Source organism: Triticum dicoccoides, chromosome 6A (assembly GCF_002162155.2).
Source record: "Triticum dicoccoides isolate Atlit2015 ecotype Zavitan chromosome 6A, WEW_v2.0, whole genome shotgun sequence".
NCBI classification, from domain to species: Eukaryota; Viridiplantae; Streptophyta; class Magnoliopsida; order Poales; family Poaceae; genus Triticum; species Triticum dicoccoides.
Window position 1 is genome coordinate 497,036,550 of NC_041390.1, and position 19,718 is coordinate 497,056,267.

At 43.8% G+C, this 19,718-nt stretch overlaps 4 protein-coding genes across 9 annotated transcripts; 1 reads left to right on the forward strand and 3 right to left on the reverse strand.

Moving 5' to 3' along the window:
* Nucleotides 1-2,114: 2,114 nt before the first annotated feature.
* LOC119317458 (RING-H2 finger protein ATL8-like) lies at nucleotides 2,115-3,130 on the reverse strand. The gene has a single exon (XM_037591918.1). It carries the CDS (start codon nucleotides 2,928-2,930, stop codon nucleotides 2,418-2,420), a length of 513 nt encoding a protein of 170 aa, XP_037447815.1. The 5' UTR covers nucleotides 2,931-3,130; the 3' UTR covers nucleotides 2,115-2,417.
* A 3,956-nt stretch (nucleotides 3,131-7,086) lies between these two features.
* Nucleotides 7,087-11,430, reverse strand: LOC119317459 (uncharacterized protein At4g15970-like). 5 transcript variants are annotated; one of them, XM_037591920.1, is made up of 7 exons: nucleotides 10,949-11,430; nucleotides 9,887-10,247; nucleotides 9,249-9,730; nucleotides 9,036-9,150; nucleotides 8,606-8,742; nucleotides 8,101-8,213; nucleotides 7,091-7,650 (listed from the first exon to the last, which is right to left on the reverse strand). In XM_037591920.1, exons 1-4 carry the CDS (start codon nucleotides 11,416-11,418, stop codon nucleotides 9,129-9,131), a joined length of 1,335 nt encoding a protein of 444 aa, XP_037447817.1. In that variant the 5' UTR covers nucleotides 11,419-11,430; the 3' UTR covers nucleotides 7,091-7,650; nucleotides 8,101-8,213; nucleotides 8,606-8,742; nucleotides 9,036-9,128. The 5 variants fall into 5 exon arrangements, with proteins under 5 accessions (XP_037447818.1, XP_037447817.1, XP_037447816.1 ...); XM_037591921.1 differs by lacking the exon at nucleotides 8,101-8,213 and having other exon boundaries at nucleotides 7,087-7,650; XM_037591919.1 differs by lacking the exon at nucleotides 7,091-7,650 and having other exon boundaries at nucleotides 7,660-8,213.
* Nucleotides 11,431-11,592: 162 nt separating this feature from the next.
* LOC119317461 (probable E3 ubiquitin ligase complex SCF subunit sconB) lies at nucleotides 11,593-12,949 on the forward strand. 2 transcript variants are annotated; one of them, XM_037591926.1, is made up of 3 exons: nucleotides 11,819-12,039; nucleotides 12,217-12,382; nucleotides 12,498-12,949. In XM_037591926.1, the coding sequence occupies exons 1-3, from the start codon at nucleotides 11,961-11,963 to the stop codon at nucleotides 12,700-12,702; spliced, it is 450 nt and encodes a 149-aa protein (XP_037447823.1). In that variant the 5' UTR covers nucleotides 11,819-11,960; the 3' UTR covers nucleotides 12,703-12,949. The 2 variants fall into 2 exon arrangements, with proteins under 2 accessions (XP_037447822.1, XP_037447823.1); XM_037591925.1 differs by lacking the exon at nucleotides 12,498-12,949 and having other exon boundaries at nucleotides 11,593-12,039; nucleotides 12,172-12,302.
* LOC119317460 (MYG1 protein C694.04c-like) lies at nucleotides 12,950-17,443 on the reverse strand. The gene is made up of 7 exons (XM_037591924.1): nucleotides 17,115-17,443; nucleotides 15,737-15,883; nucleotides 15,329-15,427; nucleotides 14,518-14,709; nucleotides 14,224-14,343; nucleotides 13,688-13,759; nucleotides 12,950-13,401 (listed from the first exon to the last, which is right to left on the reverse strand). Exons 1-7 carry the CDS (start codon nucleotides 17,412-17,414, stop codon nucleotides 13,177-13,179), a joined length of 1,155 nt encoding a protein of 384 aa, XP_037447821.1. The 5' UTR covers nucleotides 17,415-17,443; the 3' UTR covers nucleotides 12,950-13,176.
* Nucleotides 17,444-19,718: the final 2,275 nt, after the last annotated feature.

Sequence of the window (19,718 nt, forward strand, 5' to 3'; positions counted from 1 at the left end):
GTGAGAATAGGAAATTTTTGAAATTGCATGCTACGTTTCCCAACAGCTAGATGACTACTTCTCTCTCTTTGATCTTCAATACAATGTTCTCATCGGTGTTCTTGGAGTTCTATCCGATGTAATCTTCATTTGCGGTGTGTTTGTTGGGATCCGTTGAATTGTGAGTTTTTTATCTGAATATTCATGAGAAGTAATTGAGTATTTTCTGAATTTTTTATGCATGGTTTTTATAGCTTTGTATTTCTGTCCGATCTATCCGTTTGGTTTGGCCAACTAGATTGATTTATTTTCAGTGGGAGAGGTGCTTTGTAATGGGTTCAATCTTGCGGTGGTATATATCCAAGTGACAAAAAGGGATAGGTCACGTATTTGTATTGTTGCCATTAAGAATAAAACAATAGGGTTTATTCATATTAGTTGAGTTTACTTTGTCTACATCATGTCATCTTACTTAAGGCGTTACTCTATTTTTATGAACTTAATACCATAGATGCATGCTGGATAGCAGTCGATTGGTGGAGTAATAGTAGTAGATGCAAGCAGGAGTTTGTCTACTTGTCTCGAACGTGATGCCTATATACATGATCATTGCCTTGAATATTGTCATAACTATGCGCTTTTCTATCAATTGCCCAACAGTAATTTGTTCAATCATCGTATGTTATGTGTTCAAGAGAGAAGCCTCTAGATTCTGTGATTGTTTTCCATTTTTAACAACAAAACTTCTTAATTGCCCAGGTGTGGGATGGTTCTAATCTGATTCTTAATTTTAGAAGATGTGTTGATAATAGACTTTTCCTTTCTGGGCGGAATTAGTGTATGTTATGCAAGATGTTAGGCTATCTTCTGACAGTGACACTCCTGTGTGTATGCTTGAGACTTCTGACATCTATTCCGTTAAATATTTTTACAACCTGATTAACTTTGGTGGGATTGGGTATAGCCTTGGGGATTCCATAAGGAAAATTGATGCCCCCTAGAATCCATGTGTTACTATGGTTGATTATTAATAACAAGGCCCTCACCCAGGATAATCTAGCTAAACGTTGTATCGAGGAAGATTTAACTTGTGTTTTTTGCAATGAGCTGGAAAGTACTCAACATATGTTCCTTGGTTGTATAGCGGTGTCTCATACTTGGCATCCAATTGCTAGTTCTCTTAACATTCCATATCCTGATTCATTTGATGAATTATGTTCTCATTGGAAGAAATCCGCAGTTGTGATTAATATTGTTACCTTGTGAAGCTTATGGAATGTATGAAATGAATTCGCCTTTCAAGGCCATGTCGGGATCCAAGTTGTATTCTCGACAAGCTGAGCACATGTCTTCATCAATGAAAGATTATATGCGATGATGCTCAGTCTGCCCTTCTCGTGCGATGTCTTTTGCTTCTCAATCATCACCAGGAGAAGTCGTTCAGGATCTCTTGGACCTAACCCTGCCATTGGATGCCACGGATGATCAACAGAAGTACATTGTTCGCCTCAACACCAACTGGTTTGCGTAAAATCTGCTAGGATGTGATAGTGTTGATCCTTTTGTTTGCTATCTAGGTTGCATTCATAGGTTGTGGATGATGTGTTATGTGTGACCGTTGCTATGTTGGCACTTTGCGTTTGTAATTTGTCTGTTGCAGTACTCTAGTTGTAGCCGAGCATTGTGAAACGGTTTGAATGTTTATTGCCTCACCTTTTGATAAAAGTTGAGGCTGGGAGAAACCCCCATCTTTTAAAAAAAAATCTTTTCTTTTCTTCTTAAACAAAATTACATTTAAACTTGAAACTTTACCTGTCAACAACACGAGTACTGCGCTATGAATAAATTGTTTCAGATTTTCTTGGTGCAAAATAAATATATAAAAAGATAGGATTACGAATAAGAGTTATCATTTAAGATATTTCCAAGCACTAAAAAAATTAGAGAACACCTTTTTACAGTGTAGTACAAATCTGGATGCAAAACTAGGACACTCCCAGTGATGCACATGCACGCTCATCCACGAGTTTCGCCAAAGTTATACTACGGACCGTTTCAGTATACATGTCTTTAGCAAATTCTTATGCCAATTCCCTAGTTCCAACCGGGAGACACAACCAGAAAGTACAACCAAATTCGCATTCCCAGTTCAAGCCAAGTGCATGTTTTTATAGCAACTTCCACATATGTACAAATAGGTTACAATCACAAATCCCCCCATCAAATATGTATGTACACACGCCTTCATGCTCAATGGTTCCCATTTCCAGAGTAGCCACACCTAGAAAGAATCAACACCCAGCAGGCCCCCAAGCCAAGAGAAAGGTAAATAAGAAGCTAGCCGGTGAGCTTATGCACCGGCTAATTTCCCTCGACACACTTTTCCCTTGGCCTTTCGTCCAGAGTGCGCACGCCACTAATGCGGAGCTACAGCGACGTCAGCGGCACAGCGGCACCGCCTTGAGGAGCGCGTCGAGGCCGCCGGGCCGCGCGCCGCAGCGGCCGCTCCGCTCGCCGCGCGGTAGCTCGGCGACGAGCACCCGCCGGCAGGACGGGCAGGAGGAGTGCGAGCGCAGCCAGGCGTCGACGCAGGCCGCGTGGAACGCGTGGCTGCACTGCGGCAGCACCCGCATGTGCTGGCCGTCCTCGAACTCGGCGAGGCAGATGGCGCACTCGTCCGCCTCCGACGCCTCGCCGCCGTCGGCGGCGTACCTGACGGTGGGCAGCGCGCGCAGCACCTCCTTCTTGACGCCCCTGTTGGCGCCGGGCGGGGCGGCGTCCGCGGCGCGGGCCCAGCGGCGGGAGCACGCGCACCGCGCCACGAGGCCGAGGCCGAGTACGCAGACCAGCGCGCAGAGCAGGCCGGCGAGGATGAGGACCAGGTCCGAGTTGAGCGAGTCCTGCGGCACGCCGGCCGCCGCCGCCTCCTCGAGGAGCCTTCTCGCCGCCATGTCCGGGCAGCGGGAGAGAGCTGAGCTCACGAGCTTCGCCGCTGGGTTGCGCGGAGGAGCAGCTGGCTGGCTAGTCGATGGTCGTCGTCGTAGCTCGGGGGAGGAAGCGTGGAGGAAGTGTGTGATGGGAGGCGCTGGGTCGCTGGCTTATATAGAGATGGCGCGGGGAGGCGATCGTCGGCTTTTGGTCTTGAGGAAAATGCGAAGAATGAGCACGGGCGGGTCGTAGGCAGGTCAGTGGAGCGGTTCGTTTGGAAGTTGGAACTTGAAAGTGGATCCTGCTTTGCCCTTTGGGGTTCCAATACTTCGTCACTCGGTGTTGCCACACGGCTTGATATGGCCACCGTAGTGCTCTCTTTTAGCACATGTCTTAACAAGAGTCACTCATCTAAGTGTGACTTCTTTTTTTAATCTTTCTACTAGGTCAACATGAGCAAGACCTCAAGGAAACTAGGATGTCAGGGTCGTAGAGAAACAAGGTGTATATGTAGTAATCCATGTAGAGGAAATTAGACATAGCATCACGCACTTGAACAAATTATGAAGTATTTTTTAAAATTGTAAACAATCCATGTAAAGAAATTAAAATATATGTCACTAAAAACTCAAAAAATGCCCATTTTTCAAAAAAGGAGGATAACCATCGGCCTATGCATCACCCAACCAAGCCGTCCATATGCCACTCGAGATTCCGAGTTCAATTATGTCATACACCACTTCTACAGTCAATTGACGGACGTATTAGTCGTTGTATCAGTCGTACTTTACATTATAGACAGAGAAAAACAATGTTAAAACCTTGACTTATCCGAGCAACCAAAACCATCTCGTAGCAACGGGGTTAGGGAGGGGACAGGTGGCCTGGTTTGGGGCCGCACGAGCAGCACTCCGGTGTGGTGCACAGACTTTCGGTGTGCCGTTTGCTACCTGTCACTCAGCTACTGCCCGCCTCCACGTCCCCCCTGCGTACTATTGACTTTTGGCGTTAGGTCGCTGGGTGGTCACGTTTCTAGCACAGAGACCTTCACCTCCGTTCTTTTCACGCCCTCGTATCCACTCCATGTGCGCACGATACGAGCTGCGCTGCGCTGCGCGGGTCGAAACGAAGCCGAAAGAGGTACGCGCAGGGCGTGGTAACAAGTGTCAGCATCCTGCGGGACGACGCGAGACAGTTACCGCAAGTGGCGCCCATGAACCAGAGATGGCGCCGAGGCTTCTGCCGCCGCGGAGAAGGAATTTTTTGCTTCGGACGGCCGGAGACGCCCCGAGACCGGCAGGCGCTCGGGGGAGCTGCCGCTTTCAGTTTTGGAGCTAGCCCGTAGTGGCGAACCGACGCACCCACTCGGTTCGGCACATGGCTACAGTGCCTTTTTCCGCGGCACTTATCACATGGTCGAGACAGCCGCCCGGGCGCAACCAACGGATCGCATGGCTCGGGCGCGACGTGGAGGGGTCACGGGCTGGACACGACGAAAGCGATGTACTTTGGGTGACGAATGTTTGGCTTTCGGGACTGAGGCCGCGCGCACGTTCTGTAGCCTTTGTTGGTGCACTTGTGCTTGCATTTCGGAGCGATCGGGAGCAACAGTGTAGGCACCGCGCCTTTGTTTCTGTTGCGGCACCGAAATATCTTGGGCGCAACCGCGCAAGGATGTACATCTGCATAGAAAAGAGAAGAAGAACAACGAATATTGCACACATACATGAACACATGTCTTGCGAAAATGTACATCCTTTTGAAATTTTCAAAAGCGCCGTTTGATAAGGGTGCACGCATGCTTATAGGACTTCTCGAAATAGTTTTGCTCCTTGCAAAAAAGCGTGCCTCAAAGGAATTAGGTGCCATCGCATCCCAAAAACCGTTATCAACAACCACTCCAGCTTTTGAAGAAAGGATCGATGAACACCTACCTTGCCTCGAGCAGTGTCATAGTCAGTATCGAAGGGACCGGCCCTCAAAAGACATTAGAGAATGACTAAAGGCTTTGATCTACCATCAGAGTGCATGCATCGCTGCTGCTTTTTCTTCCTGGATAATTGGATTATGATTCCCATGATTAAAGCCACAATATGCATTCGGGTAGCTCTGGCTGGTTTTCAGTAAAGCCGGGCTGAAAAGAAGAAAACATATGCTGCTGCATTGCATGCATGGTATCATATCATATCCACCGAGATTTATTCCAAGGGACCAATCGTCCTGAACTTTGCATGGTGCGCTGGCTTCGGCCATGATAGGCACACCGCACAGGATCTCATACCAGACTCCCCGGAAAAAGAACCTCGCAAGCGCAAACCTGCAGACGTGGTTTCTCTTCAGACACAAGCAATGCCGGCCGGATTAGCACACGGGCTGCAGTTTGGCTCGTCGGATTTTCTCACCGTCGCCGCCCAGGTTCAGCACATAGTATCATGCCGCTGAGGACCTGATGCCGCCACTGCAGCGGTGATCTTTTACCACCCAACAAAGGATGATCAAGTTCAGTGGCATTCAACAGTCTCAGGTATGTATACGGTTTCATCGTCCTTCGGCCACGGATATGTAGAGCCAAAACATGTGCAAAAGCAACCGTCAGAAAGAAAGTGATCATGAGTGCAACTTTGGACAGAAGGTGTGATTTCGACTGAAAGAAAGCCCAACGAGCTCCGAGCATGTCAGAGCAGAGCATCGCGGATAAGACCCCGGTTTCATGATAAGATAAGGTCTGTCTAACTGAAATGATGTGGTGTGGTGTGGTGATTTCGCTCACTGTTTTCGAAGTGGACACCATCATCTGAGCAAGCGAAAGGAAGATGTGTGCGCCTGATGAGTAGCAGGTTACCTCCATCAACGACGTGCTCCGGAAGATTCATCAGAGTAGGGGATTGTCCTTGTTGTAGGAAAAGCAGAATAGGGTATTGATCGTTAGGCCTCATAGTCATATAGTCATAGCAATAACCAAATCCATTAGTCTACAGAGACAAGATTTGATATGAACACGGACCGTATCCATTTGTCTATGGCGACAAGACTGTACCTGCTTGACATAATAGCGAGATCATGATTGGGGCTGACCGCTTGAGCATTTGTAGAGAAAAACATACATTTTGGACCCTGCATTTCACTTCAGGTGATCCTAGAAAAATCATTCAGAGCTTTATAAAAATTACAGAACTTATATTTCAAAATATAGAATTTTTTACCGGATATTCAATTTGGCTCTAGGGAGCACAAGCTCCTACGTGCTAAAAGTGGATTTTACAAATGTCAAAAGAAAATAGAAGTGTTCATTGTCACATCCAAATGCTATCTGCAAATTTTCAGGGGAAAAACTTAAGCATTTTGACCTGTGTAAAAAAACTAATGGAACGCCAAATGTTACACTTAATTTAGTTTTTTTGTTCACAGACAAAGCACTGTTATCCCGTATCGCATGAAACTTGTCAAGCACACTTGCTACACTAACATGTACATCTACAAAAAATATCAGAATTTTAAAATTTTATTTACTACTTATTTTGATTTTACTATTCATTAGGGAGCATATGCTTCCCAGAGCCAAAAATCCACGTCCTTTTTTTACAGTAAACTTCATATTATTAGAACACATAAACTTTCGTAAAAATTGAACAATTATATGTGCGGAAAAAGCGTGGTACATTCAGAGTTGAGCGCTTGAGCATTTTGTAGGAAAAAAAACATGCATTTAGGATCCTACACTACACATGATCCAAGAAAATTATTCAGAGCTTATAAAACTTACTCCCTCCGATCCAAAAAAAAAGTGTAGCAGTTTTGAACTAAGGTAAACTGCGACACTTTTTTTTGGAATCGGAGAGAGTACTTGATTACATTTAAATATATAGAACCTTCTCATAATAAACTTCAAAGTATTAGAACAAATATAAACTTCGACAAAAAAAGAAGAAAATGTGTGAAAAGAATAGGAAAATAAAAAAAACCCTGGAAATTAGGTTTTCAATGTTTACCTCTATATTTCAGAAAAATGTGAAATTTTCAGGTATTTAAACATCAATCTGATTCAGCTTGACCTATAATTTGGTAAATTTATGAGATCTATTTCTCTTAATTCTAGATCTAAAGTTGATCCACAACTATTTTATAGATTTTTTTAGCATGCAATATTTTTTGACTACTAAATCTAAAGTTGATCCGCAATTATCTTTTAGAATTTGTAATCATGGAATTTTTTTTGCACTTGAGTTGAATTCATAGGATCAAACCAAATGTGAAATCATATTTTAAAAAAAGAATGATATACTATTTAAAAAGTCACAAATACAAATTTACCTCCTGTAGGACATGCGGTTTTACAGTTTCTGTGTTGTTGGTAGTCCTGGTTCTGTTTGCCTAAATGAAATCAAAGTTTACCAATAAGGAAAACTCTCATTCGAACAACTTAAACTTGAACTTTCTCAAATTTGCATGATTCTACCAGCTACAATTTGTATATTTCCTTGCCTCAATGGGTTTGTGTTTAACAATTAATGAGGTCAAAATAGCTAGCAGCCTAAAACACTTCTCTTTTGCATGACATACAATTGGTTTCCATTTTCTAGTGGATAGCAACTAAAATTCCTTCCTCGGTTCTGTTAAAAAAAAATCCTTCCTCGGTATTTCGATTTTCTAGTGGATATCAACTGAAGTTCCTTCCTCGGTATTGAACCTCTTGATTCACAGGATTTGGTAATATATGAAATACTCCCTCTGTACACTATTGAACTGCAAAAACGTCTTATAATTAGTGTACAGACTACAGAGGTAGTAGAACACAAGAATATGATAGGAACACATGTACAAACCAGAGCCTAGGAAAGCACATAAGTTTTATACATGATTCACAAAAAAAAACACATGACTCGAATAAGCACAGGGAAATAAAAGTCAAAGCAATGTCAATGGGAAAACAGAATGCCATTTACGTCATTTCTGGAAATCCTTCGTCGTTTCACTTTCTGGAAATTCTGCATTGTTTCACTTGAATCTGAGATCAGATGATAGTTGTAGTTTCATTTACATTTCTTTACTCCATTCCTTTGAATCAATCAAAAGAATGAATAGTGCCATCAAAGGGAAATTTATATTCTCGTGTTTTTCATTCACTTTACCAAATGAATCAAGTGAGCCTCAATGCATTAGAAACAACAGGAATCCTATAAACACTGAAAATACCATTCCACCCCTCATTCAGTCATTCTGCATGGTCATGGATTCCACCCCTCAAGTCATAGCCAGTTCATCTTTTGCTGTGCCGATGCCTTCAACCCTTGAACTTGGAATGTTCCCTATTGATAATGTCACAAGTCACGAATTAAGATTCACCGTCACGTTCTAAAAGTTCATTCTTGAACATTGCGACAATTATGAAGTTGCATCATGCTAGTTTTTAGACTATCAATAAGAGGAGAAAAAGGGCTTCCACTAAAAGGTAAGGAAACTATGTGTCAGGCTTCTGGAAACCATCACTTAAGGTAATTTAAGTAGTATAGTTACTTATCTACCAATCCTGTGTCCAGATCACCTCTATTAGTGTCCCTCAGTTTGATTCTACAACTGTCTCTGTCGCAGTGCTTATCAAACAGATGAACGTATACATAACTGGTGCAATTAAAAAAAATGCACATAAGGCTGCAGCTCCACTGTCAAATGGAAACTGGAGAACAGAAACAGCTTGCACCTTCGTGTTGGTTATTTTCCAAAGTAGAGGATGCATAACACTGATGAAGGCATCAACTGGCAGAGTCCTCAAGATATAATCTGCTAAGCCGGGTCTTTCTCAAACAAAAGGTGGAGTTCCTCATGCACTGGTTTTTCCTGAAAGACAGTAAAATTGAATCTGAGAATCTTATTCGGTACTCCACTGGACAGTGTCCAATAAGTAATGTAATCAAGTTATTTTGGTTAAAACCATCCAAATTTGAGCCTTAAGTCTTACGTCAAACTTAAACTACCAATTGTGTCTTTCTCTTCTTTTTTAGAATCTACATTAGCAACTGTTGACCACCAGAGGCTAGAGTCAACTAGGGTATCGTCAAACTCATATGTAAATACAAGATCATAATCTGGTCTTGATAAAAACAGAGGATATAATAATGATGTAAACAAACCTTTCAAGTACATTTTTCTTTCCAGCTGCCAACAAAATTCTCAGAAATTGACATGTTTGACTATACCACACCATTTGCATCCAAAAACATGTCTCACTGGTTTAACAATGAAAGACTGCATAAAGGAACCAAACATTATTAGACATTAGACAACAGTACATAATTGATTTTATCTACAAAAATCTCTAACTTAATTCCAAGGTAGCATTATACCTGCAATTTTGTGGTACCCTCCATGAGAATGCCCCAGGTGTTTTTAAGCTTGGTGGCATAGACATATAATCCCTCCAATCTTCCATGATGATTCTTAAATCATGAAGTTTGCTTTGCAATCCAATGCAACAGTTAGCATGCATTGTGCAAACCTCATTTAAATCTTTGCTTGGCTCACAAATACCACCAAAGTATGTAGTACTTAAAAACTTAATGGTTAATCCAATATCCATAATGTAAGGATCATGCTTAATAAAATTAAGTACATCCTGGTCATGATAACCAGGGTATCTCAGTCGTGAAGAATACCAAAACTTGTAAAACTCTATGCTTTGATTGTTCGACTTCACATAGTTGAACCCCCCATTAGCTATGTTTCTCAAGTCAGTTGCATTGCCTACATAGTGATCACATGCAACCTGAAGATCTCCATCCGGGTAAAAGTATGGAAATGGATTGCGAAACCACATTATATCTGCATCCTGAAATGCATATAAGAGAAGCAAATCAGTTTATGCTTATCGATTTGACTTTTTCAAGTTCGCTATTGTTAGGAAAAGGGTACATCTTATTGTGTTGGTATGAAAGTAGAATATTAATGCAATAGAGCAGGAAATAAAGTAAACATGGAAATTTACCGAGAAAATGAAGCTGTAACCTTTTTCAAGAACTAGGCGCAAGAAATCCAGCCTTGTCCACATCATTTCCAGATACCCAGCAGTCAGAAACCTCTTCTCTTGAGAAAAGTCCACATTACCGGTTACAAGAGCATAACAGTAGGTATGGATCTCAGTACATCGCCTATATGCTTTCCTGTCGAAGGCTATTATCACAAGGTGTTTCAGTAGTGAACTAGTTCTAACACCATGCCGGAAGCTATCAATGAAAAGATCTATAACTGAGCCTGGAGAAGACCATGCAGCATTAAGCGTCGTCAATATAATGGTCTTATTGTCCATAGAAGCCGCTTGTAGAACTTGCTCAAGTTTGAGATATTCACTGTCCTACAAGGATGGTTTTACATTAATTGTTACACCGAGTAAACAACTTATAAGTTCTGCCTCAGAAAGCAATTCAATTTGGTAGCATATATCAACCGCGTGCTAAACTGAAACACATTTCATCTGATGACGTGGTGCTAAAAAGGAAAGGCATAAGGCTAATCACTGACATAGCCCAAAGAATAAAATATTTCAATCGAAACAAGACAGGAATGATTAAAATAAGGAGGAGGGTTGACATTTCACCAGGAAATGTACAATCCATTTGAATATCACTATAAAGCACAAGGCTAATCATTTGAGATGTTTAGTTATTTCTCACAGTGGAACAGATCCAACTAATAAATAAGCTTAGAATATTCATGATGCCATACAAATCAGCAGCTATAAGTGTATTCGTTCACTCCTTAAGGGTTTGCAGATTTTAACATCAAAAATCATGTTCATGCCCACCAAATCAAATTGGTTGTTCCCATATATAGGACAGAGCAATTGCTTGATCAGTTGATTCTAAAGGCCGAACGCTAAAATTAGGGGTATTAGCAAAGGAAACAAATGAGGGCCGGATAACAGAATGCTAGCGACCTGAAATATGTAATTTCACTATTCAATTTACAGAACTGAAAAGTAAGGCAGAGGAGAGACTGGCAACATCAACGAGGAGGAGGTGGGGAAGGGGGAGGGGAGACGGAAGCACACCAGATCGTCGGCGGAAATGGGGTCGAGGTCGCGGTCCTCCTCGGGCTCGGGGACCACAACCGGAGCTCGTGGCGGGCCCCACTCCCTCGAGGGCCAGCGATCCCACACGACCTGCACCGGCGGAGGCGCATTCGACACGACGGCTCGGTACAGCACGGCGCAGGGCAGCGCCACGGCCGCGGCGAGGAGGAGCGCCGCCGCGGCTCTCCGGAACGCCGAGGCCGGGGGAGGAGGCGGCTTCGAGTGTCCGTACAGGCGGCGGAGGGAGGTCGCGGACGGCGGGGCCAGGGTTTGGCGTGAGGGCCTCGCCATTGCGGGTTACGTACAAGAGCCGAGGGGGCGTCGGCGGCGCTGTGCGCTGACTGCTGAGTTCGGTCGCCCAGTGTGAAAGTGTTCCAGTGCAGCGCAACGGCCCTGGAAGGCGGAAAGAACGAATGTCCGTAAACGTATCTCGAAAGCGGAAACCACATTTGCAATGAGGAAGGCGCCTACGGCCTACCTACGAACTGCCATGGAGCGCATGCGCATGTGTCGAACGGAGATGGAGCAAGAGCAGCCGGGCAAGCCAATCGCGCCCGCACCGCCACGGCGGAGCGGCGGTGGCACACGTGACGCGATCTGCGTGTTGGCGCGAGATTTGCCAGATGCGCGCGTGCCACCGCATGCGGGGTGTCATATCGCCGCTCTATCTACCACCACGAGCGCACGACGCAGGCCGAGACAAGGCCCCTATGACCGCCAGGGACACCGCGCACCGCCGGCCTCCACGGGACCCACGCGTCAGCCCCGGGAAGGTGCACAGATCGTCTTCTTTTGTGAATGTCGACACGGGGGAGGGAGCGAGGGACCGCAAGCCGTTGCATCTATCTAACCACCGGGAGCCGGGGCCAACGACCTTTGCTTCCCCTTGCCGCATGTTCCCCTCACGTCCTCCTCACCCTCTTCCACTCCTCACCGCTCATCGTCGTCGTCGCGCGCTCGCTCTCCCTCGGAGCTCCCCGCGATTCCTCCCATGGACGGGCTGCCTGGGGAGCTGTGCTTCAAGATCTTCCACCTCCTCGATCACCAGTCCCTCGCCGCCGCTCCCCAAGGTTCGCTCGCTCGCCGCCTTCGATCAGAACTCCTCCGTCACTTCTTATGTCGACATCCTATTATCAGCTACTCCACCAAAAATCCTCCGTTACTCCTTATATGTTATCATGGCATTTCCTGTTCTTCTATAGCATAATTCAGAGCTTGCGGTGGCCTGAATTGCCCGAGCTGTATAGTCTGCAGGAAGTGGAACGCGTTGACCTGCGACGACGAGCTGTGGCGCAAGCTGTTCGAGGACAGGTGGGGAGCGGACGCCACGGCCTTCTACGCGCCGGAGCCGGAGGGCGCCAAGCCCTGGAAGGACGTCTTCGTCGTGCAGGACCGATGCGACCGATACGGCCTGTAAGTTCGTCAATAAGTACTGTACTTCAGAGTTCAGCAGAGCATACGTGAGTGAGTTTTACAGGTAGTAGTACGTGAGCGACTCTGAAGCTCCCCTCTGTTGTGTTGCCTCCAGGGGCGTCAGGATCATCAGGGAGGGAAACGACTACTACCTGATCTACCAAGGCGAGATCCAGAGCTACCTGGGCACGAGCTGCGACGCCAAGGACGCGAAGCCGCAGGGCGCTGAAGCGGAGAAGAGGCAGATATCTGACCGGATCCTCTTCTTCCTGGGGGACCTGGAGACTGCTTATGCCGACGCCAAGCGTGTCAAGACGTGACCGCGTCGTTCAGAAACAAAACTGTTGAAATGTCTGTAAAATTCTTGTCCTTGTATTGCATAGCTCGTGCATAAGGTTGCATTTAGTCTTCTACGTACAGACATCCCATAGTGTTTCGCCGTCGTATTCTTCATCTGGGAACTCTTACTAATCTTCTTGCAGTTCGGAAACTGCAGATAATGTACGATACAATTATTCAGTCGCTTATGCTTGTAGCAGTAATGAAAAAATGGTGAAGAGCGACAAATTAACGAGTTTCATCGTCTTTAATCAAATGATATAACTCTACTTGTTCAGCCTCATACGGATACCAATCTCTGCTAATCAGGTGGATGTTTCACGCCACGGAAAGATACATACTCAAATACCAACTAGTCAATGGTAATAAAATTGGTGCAAGTGCAGCGCCGCATATGAACCTCAATCAGTCGTAACATGGGTAAGACTGTTTTACTGCTTGTTGCTTCGGTTGAATTAGCATTTGAGGGCAGCTCTTGCCATTTCCAGCGCTCCCTCGTAGGTCTTGTTCCCACCAATGAAGCCACTCATATGGATGAACACACAGCCAGGGATGCCGGTTTCCTTGGACAGTTCATCATCTCTCATGCCCCTCCACTTCTCTGGGAGAGCCTTTCGGCTCTCGAATCTGTCAGGTGCAACAGAGACGGCCTGCACTCGCCAGCCTTTGCTCCTCTCATCCTGCAGTTATGCAGAAGCCAACATATGTATAAAATATGGTGAAACAAGAAACATGCCAGGAAGAAACTAGTTCAAACAAAAAACAAAAACATGAGAAGAAAGTTGATCGCAGTGCTGGCTGCAAAACTGCCAGCATTATTACAACTTTAAAGCATTACACCACTTCGTTTCCATATTAGCATTCTTGGTGGTTACTATGCACAATTGTACTCACACTGTCCAAAGAAAACTAGAGGTACTCAATGAAATTCATATTGGATAACCCGGAAGGGGCCACATTTCTTACCTCATACAGCACATACTTGGTCAGAGGATCAGTCTTCACCTCCTGCTCTAGCTCAAACAGATGAAGTTTCCACTGCCATAATGGAGAAGCGTTCAGGTTACATGCACCGGTAATTTTAGTATTATCACATCGCACTTCAATACACCAGGCAGTTAATAATTAAACAAAGCACTTGCTGAAATAAGTTTAAAGAAGAAGCATAAAACTAGTACTCCCTCCGTCCCATAATATAAGCTAGGGACAGAGAGAGTAATAAATATTGAATAGCTAATGCAATCGGCAAGAAAGTATCAAACATCCGGGCCGGTATTTAGAAGCATCGGCTGAAATTCTTATTACGCAGCAGTTTTCAACACTTCTACAGCACGATAAAAACATGGTTTTAGGTGGAAAAAGCAAAAATATGGAGCACACTGAAGACGGACAAAACCAGATTAGGTATAACATTTAATCATTCATGGCTTCCATGTGCATACAAAAACACAGCTGTGCATAGGACGAACATGGATATAGTCCAAAAACTACCAAGATCTTACCGGGCAGAATCTATCTAAAACCATGATTTCTCCACTTGGATCAACATTTCCTCTTGACAGCAAACACTCCATGACAATAGATCTTGCAGGTAGCCACGATTTAACATGAAAGCGGACACTCTGGCAATGAAAGCGAAAATATAGTCATACAAACAGGACATGTTCTGCTTAGGGACTAATGGAATTCAGGACAGCCCCATTTGGAAAAAAACACAGATATATCACACATAATTAAAGTCCTTAAGCAGTGCATGAATAGAACACATCAACTGACTAAATAGGCATAAGTCATACCTCCATAAACTCACTTCCGGCAAGTGCCATTGCCTTTTGAAATGCGGCATTTTCCTTCTCAGGTGATTGATCTGGATCAGTCCAGTCTGGATTAAGGCGCCCAACACGTGAAGACAAGTGTGTATTGTTCACATACTTGGGGGTTTGCTCTGTGTCATATTGATTGATTCCATTATCGATTGCATCAAGTGCCTGTTACATAAAAGATATTGCTTCTTTGGCACATCATATTGTATTGGGTAATTAATACACACGGTAGACAAACAAACACGCGAATAAAATAAGGAAGGACAACAGGATGTGTCTCAGAAAATTGATACCAGATGCCAATTCGTGTACTGAGGTTCTCTACGCCTTATTAACTTGCGAACCTTTGAGCGTAAGTATAGAACTTGTCAACTGATTGATAATGTAGGCCTATATTACCCCTTTTCTGCCTGGAAGAAACATCTCTGAACCACACAGCCAGCTACAAGCAGCCGACCGCAACTTCGTTTAGCCAACATAAAGTGCATCTTCCCAAACCAACACCGATTAAGCCAATCCGCATATATATGTTAAAGCTAACTACACTCTAACACGGGAAACAATTCAGGAATAAGTATAGATTCTGGAACTCACACCCTCGGTATCCTATGTTTACGCAACCCTAGGCTCATAAATTACTTTAAAAAAAACTAAGCTCATAAATTTCACAGCTGGTACTGCTAATCCTTAGTTAACAGTCATGCTCCTATCCTTTAATCAAACTTTCCATATTAAAAAGGTACAAATATAAATTTCACAGCAGGTTATGAGTTTACATTCACACCTCAACAAAGCTTTTGTATATGGCAAGATACACACGGTGAACATCTTCATGCTCCTCATTAAGCTGAAGCTCCTTTGCAATTATCTCCTTACCAAAATGCTGCAGTATTAAAAAAACAAATGATAAGCAAACCATCATTTTAACATTTGGAAGACAAAGTTACAGTATAAGTGTATAAGTTGCAACTTATAAACTTCGATGAACTAGCAAATTGTGAAAAGGCTGTGCATACATAAGACAAAATTTGCTATGAAAATTCACAATATCCAGTAACAAATCCCCCAATGAATCCACCTAGTTATGTAGTGCGATTGGTACCCATTTGAAGCAGATGTTGCCAATTTTACAACATAGCTTCTAATGGAAAAGAATTATTGTTTCAAGACCTTCATCGTCTATGGGAAGTACCTTGTAAACAAGCCCAGCACTGCTAAGTTTCGTGTTAAAGCCATGTCCAAAGACCTCGTTGAAGCCCTTCTGGTGATGATCATAGCGATGCCGGCTGGGATCATAGACACCACCAACGTCAAGCACGGCCTCCAGTGAATCAAGGATCTAGAGAAGTTCCACAAGAAAAGGTAACATAGAAATAAGTGCATAACAGAATACAATAGATGACAATGCATATTTTAAAATATTTTTGCTGCATCATATACAAGTGGGATTTCGTAAGCAAATCCAACCAGATGAAGTGCAGCTGCCCACATTAAGACTACTTCATAGTCTCACATGACACTAATTGTAGAACTGACACGAACTGCAAACTAAAAGGGGCCATGAGATGAGAAATCATGCTATTGTAGACACAAGAAAACATCTTAACTACATGGCAATAGTAAGCATGAGATGTGGACAAGATGGAGTTCATGACTCTCTGTACTAGTAGATGATACTAGGAGGCAGCAGCACAAAAAAAATCAAGACATTCAATATTTTTGCCATGTAGGGATTTCGTAAGCAAATCATACATATATACATAAGGATTTCGGAAGCAAATCATCCAACCAGATGAAGTGCGGCTGCAGACATTAAGACAACTTCATAGTATCACACAACACCAATTGTAGAACTGACACAAGAAAACATCTTAACTACATGGCATACTAAGCATGATATGTGAACAAGATGGAGTTCATGACTTTCTGTAGTAGATGATACTAGGAGGTAGGAACACAAAAAAGAAATCAAGACATTCATCATTTTTGGTATGTAGCGATTTCATAAGCAAATCATACATATATACATAGGGATTTCGTAAGCAAATCATCCAACCAGATGAAGTGTGGGCACGCACATTAAGACAACAACATAGTCTCACCCAACAATAATTGTGGCACTGACACGAATTTACAAACTAACAAGGGCCAAGAGATGAGAAATCATGCTATTATAGTCTATATAGACAAGAAAACATCTTAACTACAAGGCATACTTGGCATGAGATGTGGGCAAGATGGAGTCATGACTTTCTGTATTATATATGATAGGATAGGAGGCCGTAGCACAAAGAACACGACATTGCAGGGTTTCAGTTTACAGTTTCACATTCATACTGTCATACAGCACCTATCCAGATGCAAAATTAAGTCCAATAGACCAATAATAATGAGTTAGTAGTATATCCAGGTATAACTGCAAGCTAATACATCCCTAAATTTTAGGAATCCTAGCAAGGAAGCGGTGCTCCCATAGATGTACACCTCGCCGAAACAACCACCATGTAATTCGCTGAAACATTTCTTGCAGGAAATGGCGGGCCAATCGAGCCGGTGACGAAGCGACAGACCTGGGAGTCGCGGGTGCGGACGACGTCGGCGCCTGCGAACTGGGAGGTGAGGCGGATGAGGAAGCAGCCGAGCGCCTCGTCGCAGTGGAAGCTGCCGTTGTGGGTCCCCACGCGCCTGCCGTTCCCCGCGCCGTTGGAGGAGTCGGCGTCGCCGGCGGCCGACGAGTAGACCCTCAGGCGCTTGGGCGAGGTGGCGCCGGCGGCGGCGGCCATGGGGAAAGGGTTTAGGATTTGGGGTCGCACGCGGGGGAGGAACGTGACGGCTCGCTGCGACAGCCTCCAGGCGCAGGCGGCGAGCATTATAGTCGTGCGGGCGATGGGCTGCGGTGGCTTCGGGGTTGTGTGGAGATGTAGGGTTTTGAGGAGGGGATTTTGGGCTTTTGGCAAGTCGGCCAGACGCATTGCCCAACCTTTTCTTTTTTCCTTTCGATGGCATTGGAACCGCTCAAAAAAAATCGATGGCATTGGCCAACTTTTTTTCTTTTGCGCGATGTTTTCATGTCATGAGTGAGTTTCTAAAAGGAAGTAGGAGTACTAGATATTTTACTTTTTTATTGCGAGTTCTAGATATTTTACGTTTGCAGGTTTTCGTGTTTCCAAACTAATTCAAACTATGTTTGAACAACGTCATTACAAGGTTGTATTCATAACTCATAATACGCTGGCTATTAAAACTGACAATGTGCTAAACTCGTTTTCTTCCATAGAGTCAAATTTCTTTCACTAGATAATTCACCATACGTTCTAACAGGTGCGTGGATATCCTAGTAGGTTAGTCCGTCATTTTTTTTATTTTTTTGCGGGGAGTCCGTCATTTATTAGCCTATATTAATTTGATTGTGTAAGAAATAAGACTTTATTTGATAATCACTTAAAGCATTTATTGTTTCACCAAAGAAAACGGTTCGTTTGGCAAGTAGAATAAGAGGTAGGGCTGTTGAGGCGATTTTTAGGAAAAACGGTGTAAAAATCAGATATGGGAGGACAAAACATCTAAAAGGGGAGAAAGAGGGAGGGAGGGAGGGGGAGATAAAGTACATGAGGTTGGAGGAAGAATGGGCAGACGAAAGAACCCTATATTTTTTTTTAAAAAAATAGGAGAGATACAATGACAACACGGACTAGATTCTTAATGTTCTACATTGTTGTGGTGGAGTATTATTTGCCTTGCCTTGCATTTTAGTTTATGTAAGTTTTTTTTTACTGAATTTTAGCTTCTATAAGTTGGCACGATGACATTGATCAATTGAGTCTGATGTTATCTACAATGGGAAAAATGTCCCATAATGAGTCGATGAAAAGAACCCTAGAACATTTGTGCCCAAGAGGAAGAAAAGGATCAAACTGGAGTCACCATTTTCTACTCATCAAGTCATTAGTCAAAAACAAGGGCCTCAAAAGATCTAGTGTTGCATTGAACATAAAGCAGTGGGATGATACATCTTACATCACTAATAAAAAAATAAAGTATAAAAATAAGTCCCTATATTTTACAGGGAGGACCTGAACTGAGATATAGAAACACAATGGGATCCCTAAGCAACTTCCACATGTATTCCATCTCCCATCGTTGGGACGAACCAGCTGGGGTAACAAGACCTCCATAGCAACATCACCAACATCACCTACACGCTGCCTCCGAACAAAAGCTGAAACCTTCTCATGTCGAGGTGTTTTTCACAACGTACCTAACAAAAGTGTGGGAACTACAGTTTATTTGTATGCAGTGAGACGTAACTTTCAATTTCTAGATGAACACGGGACAAAGATTTTACCCTTGTTCGGGCCCTCGTGCGGTGAGTAAAAACCCTAATTCTACTCGTCTAGAATTATATCACCAAGTGATTACAAATGATCAAGTACAATGTGTGTTCGTCGAGTTCGAGTGAACTCGACAAGTTGAGGGTGCACGATCTAGACGAGATGTCTTGACTGGATCTATCTTGCTAGGCTAATTCGGTAAATCTTGGGCTTCCGGTGGTCTTGGCGTCGATCGAACATGTCTCTGTTCCGGTTGGATTGCCACATTTTTTGACTATTTACTGCATGGCAAAAGCCCCATGGTCCTTTATTCCCCCAAAGCAACTATTACAGACATAAATTACAAGTATATATATGTATATGTACACACACCTACCAGGACTTACCTACAAGATGTAAGGTTAGGTGAAAATAGTCTAACTAATGTAAAGAAGAAATCTAGCTCATAAGGCCATCTATGTAGTTACATATAGTCCTATGAACTAGGAGTGTTATGTCATGTATAAAATTCCTCCTCACATATTTATTGGGGTCTTGATAGGTTGTCTCTCCCACCCACGCCTTGTTCTCCTAGTTTGTCTCGTCATCAGAGTCATGGTCACCTGGGCTCCCTAGTAAGGAAACCGGGGGTGGCACATTTATAGAATTCGATTCCCTGGGTGTGGGGCCCTCTTGTTATGCCTTTTTGGGCTTTTATGGCCCAAACATGGGAGGTGCGATAGGGTGAAGTGCAAAAAAGTCCCCGGGGCAACCCCCCCCCCCATCATCACTTGTGATGAAGTCGCAGGGATTGCACGATCGTGTGGACTTTCACTGAAGTTTCTTGGGCGCATAGGTGGATGA